This window comes from Camelina sativa, chromosome 3 (assembly GCF_030686135.1).
Source record: "Camelina sativa cultivar CO46 ecotype springtype chromosome 3, ASM3068613v1".
NCBI classification, from domain to species: domain Eukaryota; kingdom Viridiplantae; phylum Streptophyta; class Magnoliopsida; order Brassicales; family Brassicaceae; genus Camelina; species Camelina sativa.
In genome coordinates, this window is record NC_141882.1 from 31,623,442 (window position 1) to 31,631,540 (window position 8,099).

General features: G+C 30.2%; 1 protein-coding gene and 1 pseudogene across 1 annotated transcript; both read right to left on the minus strand.

The window, feature by feature from the left end:
• Positions 1–75: 75 nt before the first annotated feature.
• LOC104778282 (uncharacterized) lies at positions 76–2,493 on the minus strand. The gene is made up of 3 exons (XM_010502693.3): positions 1,510–2,493; positions 559–676; positions 76–464 (listed from the first exon to the last, which is right to left on the minus strand). The coding sequence occupies exons 1-3, from the start codon at positions 2,118–2,120 to the stop codon at positions 234–236; spliced, it is 960 nt and encodes a 319-aa protein (XP_010500995.1). The 5' UTR covers positions 2,121–2,493; the 3' UTR covers positions 76–233.
• Positions 2,409–2,499, minus strand: LOC147947990 (U6 spliceosomal RNA; annotated as a pseudogene).
• Positions 2,500–8,099: the final 5,600 nt, after the last annotated feature.

Sequence of the window (8,099 nt, forward strand, 5' to 3'; positions counted from 1 at the left end):
TCACTAACACTATAGTGGAGCTTCTGGCTCACTAATACTATGCACCTAATGGAGATAAAATGTGAAAGCATAACCAAGTATAATCGGATTTGTAACCCTTTAACTGTTGCAAGTGAAAGTTAGAGTGAAGACTCTTCTTCTTCATATTAGTTTTTTTTATTTTGTTCAAACTTCCATTTGTGAAAACACTAGATTGATCTCTACTACAAACAAATCTTTGATAAGGTTATAACTCATGCGAGAGGAGTACAGACAGTTCGGCTTAAGTTCTGAATCTCTGTCAGCAATCTTGCGACTGAGTCTTGTACCTCTTGAGGAACTTGTAGCTTTGGATGAGTCAAGTCTAATGGATATAGTGTGATGACTTTCATCACAACAGACAAGTGTAGGTGCTTTGTTTTGCCATCCCATACGCTCTGGTTTGGAAACTTGCACTTCTCTTTTAACACGCATTTATTGCACACCTATTTATGCGAAAAAAGACTTTGTTAGATGCAGTTTGGGAGTTGCGAAATGAGATAAGGACAGTGTAGTGAGTGTGTGTATACATAAACTTACATTATTCTCATGGATATCAAAAAAGTTGCGCAATGTCTTAGCAGCGAATACTGCCCTTTTTTCCACACTCGGGCAACCAAAGAGCACAATCTTCTTCAGGTCACTACCTGATAACCACCTGCAAGTTAAATCTGAGGTTATGGAAAGCTGTAGAAACAATAAGATGATAGGATCAATTTCAAACTTCCTAGCTAGGTAAGGGGAGAATAAAATGCTGCAGGGATTGAGGCAATCAAGACCATACGTTTAAGGCACCTACGAATGTATTAATCACTTCTAATATCATAATTTCTCTACCAATGGGACAACTAGCCTATGATCGAAACACAAGACATCAATTCATCACAAAGGTTCCTCACTAGTCCTTCCAATAGCGCTAGCACAAATGAAAAGCGTACTGAGAAGTTTTCACCTAAACATGCCCAAGTTTGTCATCAGAGACCCATGAAGATGAACATTTCAACAAACATTTCTCTAAACGAAACCTAATCATTATCCATCAGTTATCCAAACAACAATTTAACTAAGGGCAAATAAAATGCTGCAAGGTAAGGCAATCAAGACCATAGAAAAGATTCTAAAACTCAACAGTCGACAAATAATTCCATTGAAAAGATCTACAAATGTATTAATCAATTCTTTCATCAGAATATCTCAATCAATGCTACAACTAGCCTGTGATTCAACCACAAGAACTCAATTCATCACAAAAGATTCCTCATTCCTAAAGAACTAGCACTGAAGCCCTCATTTTCCAACCCCAACCTATACTACCCAAGAAATGTTACATATACTACAATGCAAACCCTAGAAGGTGTCGCAAACGAACTGGCAGAACTGGATACTTACATGAACACCTTCTCTAAACGAAGCCTAAGATGTAGTTGTAACAATCCAACAGAACAAAACACAATATATGATCAATCAATATACAAGTAAAAAGATTCTTACTTTGCTATTTCCTGGTAATCCTTTCCAAACCTTTCCGCAGCAAACTTAACAAAAGTTCTAGAATACTCTTCATTAAGATTCCCCATATTCAACTTTTCTCCAGTGATGAAATTAGCCTTGTTCAAATACCCTTCTTTATGCAGAAGCCTCACAAACGACACCATCTCTATAGGAAGCTCCTTATAAACCCTAATCACATCCTCTTGTTCCCGACTACGTTTCTTTACCTCTTTCTTCTCTTCTTCGTCACCTTTAGACAACTTGTAAAGATTATCATGCCTTTTCTCAGTTTCCTCTGATGTCACAACCTTCTCCTTCTGTTTCTTCTTTCTCACAGGTTCAGATTTCTTCAGTTCTATGAGTTTCCTCTCCAATTCCAAAAGCTTTCTCTTCAATTCGTTGCCTTGTTCTTCTTCTTCTTCTTCGATTTCGCTCGTTTCTGGTCTGGGTCTCAATCCAACAGCCTCTTCGAAAAAAACAGAGAGTGGCTTCTTATGAGCTTCCGAAGTTAAGGTTCTGGAGACAATCAAAGGCGAGACGCACTGTGGTCTCTTCAAGAGAGTCTTATACAAAGTTTGGTTTTTGAGAATTGATTTGAGCACAACAGCCATGGCAAACTTGAGAAATCAACCAAAATAGGAAACTTAGTAGATTCACTGAATAATAGTAGTAGTAATCAATAACAATAAGCCAGCCATTGAAGCTCCTGAGATCTTCTCTAGAGAGTGACGCGAAAGGGTTTTAGAGAGGCTCTTGTAAGAGAGGGAGAGAGAGAGAGTAAACGATTCTTTAAACCGGTATAATAGTATTAGATTACATATAACCAAACCGGTTTTCGGTTATTGTAGATTTGTACCGGAAAATGTGAAGAAGAACCGATCTTGGAAAAATTTCAAAAAAAAAATTTGGACCAACTCTCGAATTAAGCGTGTCATCCTTGCACAGGGGCCATGCTAATATCGTTCCAATTTTAGTGAAGGTAACAATCACATTGTCGACTCTAATGACATATAAAACACTCGATTAGCTTGTAAGATCAGCGATGTGGGACATCAGACAGATAACAGAACAATATTTGAATTTGGGCTATTTTAATAAATTCAGTGAGCCCAATTTTTACCTAGGCCCGTTTAGGTATGAGAAGATCGATATTTTCATGTTTTAAATAGGAAGTTAACTTTTTTTTTTTAATGAATGCTAAATTATATTCAACCAAAAAAGGCTTGTACAAAAGTTATTTGATCCTTGTTTCAAAAGTAAGAGTAAAAGTTATTTGAGAAATCAAAAGGAACTTTAAGATCTGGACTGAAACCAGATTTGTAAGCCATCCCGTAGCTTTGCCGGGTTGTTTCGCTGAACAGAGGAGATCTTGTTACGAACAAGGCGATCCATGAACTCGATTAGCTGAGATGAGGTACGCGGCTGTTCTCCACGAGGGAAGTTAACTATTATCTCTATATACTTATAGCCTAGGTTGCATAGAAACGGAAACGGATACTTGGAAACGAAACGTTTCGGAAATAGAAACGCTAATTTCCTAAAATTATAAAATGGAAACGTTTGAGAAACGTATGCATATATACCTGGATATATAAGTATATACATAATAAAACACCAAACATAAAACCTATATCAAAATAAATATTTGATACAACATATATTCAAAACATAAATTTTAAATAGTTGAATTAAAATATTAATATATTATATATTTATATGTATTATGAATATATATTTTCAAATTATTTTATTTATTAAGTTTCTAAGCTAAAAAAAGTTTTCGTCATGTTTCCAAAACGAAAAGGAAGTTTCCATCGTGTTTCCAAACAAAAAAATTTACGAATCGTGTTTCCATGGCTTTTTCCGTGTTTCCACGAGTTTCCGTTTCAGAAACGTTTCGGAAACGGGAAACGGACCTTAAAATGAGTTTCCATGTAACATAGCTTATAGCAAAATAACCCTACTTATCATATAATATATTACAGAAAATGTTATTGTATGAATTTACAAAAAAGACTTATGAAAAAAAAATTGTATAATTGTAACAAGAAAATACTAACTCATTTAAATAGCAGTTAAAGTAGGATATTTCAACTAACTTTTTTCTTATAATCTACAAAATCTTTTTATTCTAACCTAAAAAATCTTTTTGTTATGCATATACAGTAAAACCTCTATAAATTAATACTGTATAAATTAATAAACACTATAAATTAATAAATTTTGTTGGTCCTGAATCGGGCCAATATTAAAATTAACGAAGTTCGATAAGATAATAATTTTTTGAAATCTCCATGTAAAATATGGTACTAATAATATCTTAAATTAATAATGATGTAAATTTACATATGTATATATATATATATATATATAAATATGTTGATCTAACAATATATGTTTTAAAAAAATAAAATTTCTCTTAGAGCTCATATATATGATACATTTACTATGTTGTATTTCCAAAGTATAATGATATAAATACTATATAACATGTCATAAAAGTAACTATATTTTTTGAAGTTTTCAATTTTTAGATATTCATCATTTTCATTTTGACAGTTATATAGACTATTAAAATACGCCAATTGATATTATTATTCATAAACTTGAGTTTACGTATGTCATATATATTAGCGAATTTGTCTATTTTATTTGATTTATTGTCAATAATGTTTTCTAAATATTACTAATTCAATTCTAAAACTATAAATTTATAACATTCGAAAGTCTAATCTTATTTTTTAAAAATTGTATCAATTCCTAATTTTCAAAAATTCAAACAATTAGAAAATATATCTATAAATTATAAATACTATAAATTAATATCACTATAAACTAATAAAATATCACGGTCCCAACATTATTAATTTATAGATGTTTTATTGTATATATAAGAGGTATTGGGTCATATTTTACATTCGTTCACATAAAGTTTTTGAGTAAAACATTAATAAAATTATTTTATGTTTTTAGTGTAGCTCGAAGTTATTATTCAGTAATCTTGCTTGATGAAAATTTTGCATATTTGGTATATATTTTTATAGCATAATTTATCTATGGATTTCTCCATAGAGTGGGTTTGTTTTTAAACATTTAAAACTGGGTTTTGTTTGGAGGATACAATGGGGTAAGGTATTATCAGAGTCGTGCCTATTCATGAAAATAAGAAACACTGGCCTACGGCCTTGAATCTATATTATTATTTTTGAAGTACATTGTGGTTTATGTCAGTCAAGTTTTGCTTATTTAATATGTTTTATTTACAACATTACTGAATAACAATTTTCCTAAAATAACATTTCGTAGAAACTAAATTAATGAAACTATTTAAATCTACCTAATTTGATATGTTTATTGTCATAAATAGCTGGATAACATCTATACATTTCGGTTTTTCCACAAACAATTCTACACATTAAATTTTTATTCCCATAAAAATCTTCAAACGTATTTTAATAGATCTTTAGAGAAAAATCTGTTAGTTTTCCTAAATTATCTCGGCCTAATTAATAGTTTTCATGTAATATTTTCTACATTTAATATTTTCTACATTTATTGAAGGTGATAATATAGTTTTCCTAAATTATTTCGGCTAAATTAATTGTTATTTATTTTTTAAACACCATATATATATATATATATAGATGCATCTGTTTACTTTTACAACAATGAATTTTAATTGATAAATTAAAAAATAAAAATAATTAATTTTTATATACATTAAGCACATAAAATAACTATTACTTCTCACATATCTCTATATGATTCTACATAAAAAAAAACACAATCAAGTAGTGTACTGCGGTCAAAACTTAGATAACATAGTAACATTTATATTAAAAGACAAAAAAAACTTAATCATTTTATTTAAAATCATATATTAACATTAAAATCGTCCCGTAAATTCAATAGATAGTTATAGGTATATAGATTAAAAATTAATAAAACAACAGCAAAATAACAAACAAATATAATATATGTATTTTAAATATTTAAAAATTTAAATATAGTCTCGCGGTGTACCGCGGGTTAAATCCTAGTTTTGTATAAAATATAAGAAGCCATATTTGTCTAGGTTTATGGTTTTATCTTTTGATTTTATCTTGAAGTAATTACGTATGAATATTAAGAATGTTAATACAGTCCTAGAATAGGAAAACAGTAGAAAAATGAAAATATATGAAATCTTTATAATACAAAGTGTTGTTATCAACTAAGTAATGACTCTAATCTATACTATTAAAAGGGAAGCATTTTTAATAAGTAGACATAGATTAAGAGATTATTACATGAAATGCCACTGAAAACTGAATAAGAATATATAAATCGTGTATCCAAACAGATTGATTATCTCTATGACCAAACAAATTGATAGCCGAACCAAATCGGATGCAATTAAGTGATATAACCCAAATACAATATTTTCGGCGCAAACCTTCCAAATCGGGTGCAATTAACACCTAATATATACATATCACATAAAAATCGGCTCATATTAATACATACCATAAACAATCTAACTAAATCAATCCCCCATAATTAGCTTAGAATATCAAAGTGAGGTTCATATAATCTTAGCAATTAAATCGTAACAAATCTCGAAAATTACCAACACAAAATCAAACAGTTAACATAATCTTCGAAGATTATATGATCTCCAATTTTGAATTATGTATCCACGATATCAAAATATTTTCTTTACTAAATTTTAACAACTTACCAAATCTTCCAAGATAATATCATCAAATCTTAAATACTATGGTATATTCTTTAGAACATCCTGCACCTACTATAAAAGCAACGTACGTGATCAACGTCTTACACATCTCGCATACGGGAAAATACAAACCTATCATTGGAAGATGGGAAACCGCAAAAGAGGACAATGAATGTAGTATTCAAAGAGGTTTTGAAAAACCTCTAGATTATATCGGAGAAAGCAGAATGGATCATGTCATTTAGGTATGTATTAGAATTGATGACCTTAAACAAAGCATTTCATTTGTTTCATATTCATGTATCTTTCCGTTTTATAAATTTTGTTACAGGGGTTGTACTTTTAACAGGTGCTTTACAATAAGAAGGGATGACTGATCAAAACTATGATACTTTTGGGATAAAAATATGGAGTAAAGTTTGAAGCAGAGGGAGGCTAAAAGGAGATACAAAATGTGAGAAGAGCCTAGATATCAAATGGTTGCAGCCATCTATCCCTTATTTCATCATTTTATCTTATTACTTTGGGAACTTATTTTGTTTTCGATGTTTTCATTTTCAATAATGTCTACAGGATTATGCAAAAAGAAAGGGTTTTTTTTATATATTTGGGAAGATTGTAATACTATACTCTATTCAGTAATAAACCGAAACTTTTACTCGGTTGAACTGACTTCTAAACATTTTGTTAAGAAATAACTCAAATTAGAAAATAAAGTTTGGAATGACTAACCGATTAAAGGAGTTCTTATCATCACTCTCAGGGCGAAACACCATACTTCTAACCATGTTATAGGATTAACGTGAATATAACACAGTTTGTTAAAACCAAACCAGAAACCATAACATATACAAACAACCCAAATGAAACTTATATATTTGATTGGATTGTACATATAGCTTAACGGAACCACAAAGTCTTATATGTAAGTATCTTCTTCCTCGGCAGTTTTTGTTTTATTTAGTTCGAGTTTTCACTGTACTAAAACAAAGAAATAAAATCAGACATCTTCCAACAACAAATGAGTATCCAAGAAAACATGTAATAAGAATCAGATATAGGATCTAAGCTAATAAACAAAATTTACAAGAAACTAAAATTACCAAAAAAATCATATTGGATAAAGTAACAATTTTTTCCCGGCAAACATAACAACAATTTCAAACATGGAATTCAAGGTTTAAACGAATCTAACTAAATTTCAGAAAAAAAATTTGTGCGGCTATGAAATCATCCACAAATAATCACGAAAAAAACTTTGAGAATATTACCCAAGAGATTTAGATTAATTTATTAAATTTGAAAAAGGAAATATGAATTGTACAATACAAATCAAATAAAACATTAAGACAAATACCAATCTTCGCGTACCTAATCGATATTGGTTTCATACTTTGCTTCAACGTTGAGATGGATTCGATGGTAAACAAGATTGATTGAAAGATTTGGGTAAGCAAAACGTACAGATCGGTTTTTCCTGTTAAATATATTGTTCTTACACTGTCTTCTCCAAAACTATTGTTTCACTTCGTTTTCCCTAAAGAAACAGCTTCTACGTGGGCCAATAATACCAAAAACGAGGCTCACTTTTAATCTACATTGGGCCTTACATTTTCTCTACCTGAATTTTGTAATTGAAAAATACTTTACGAAACAAAAAAAACTTAATATATCAACAAGTCCACAAAACAAAATTCTACACTAAGAACAACAAATATATTTCTTAAAAAAAACAAAAAAAAACTTTTGAAAACATCCCCGCACGTACATGCGGGTTCGAATCTAGTAATATATAATCTATCTCAACATTTTTGAAGTACATTTTTGTGCTATCCACTCTTATAATTGTATCCAAACAAGTCTCAATTAAATT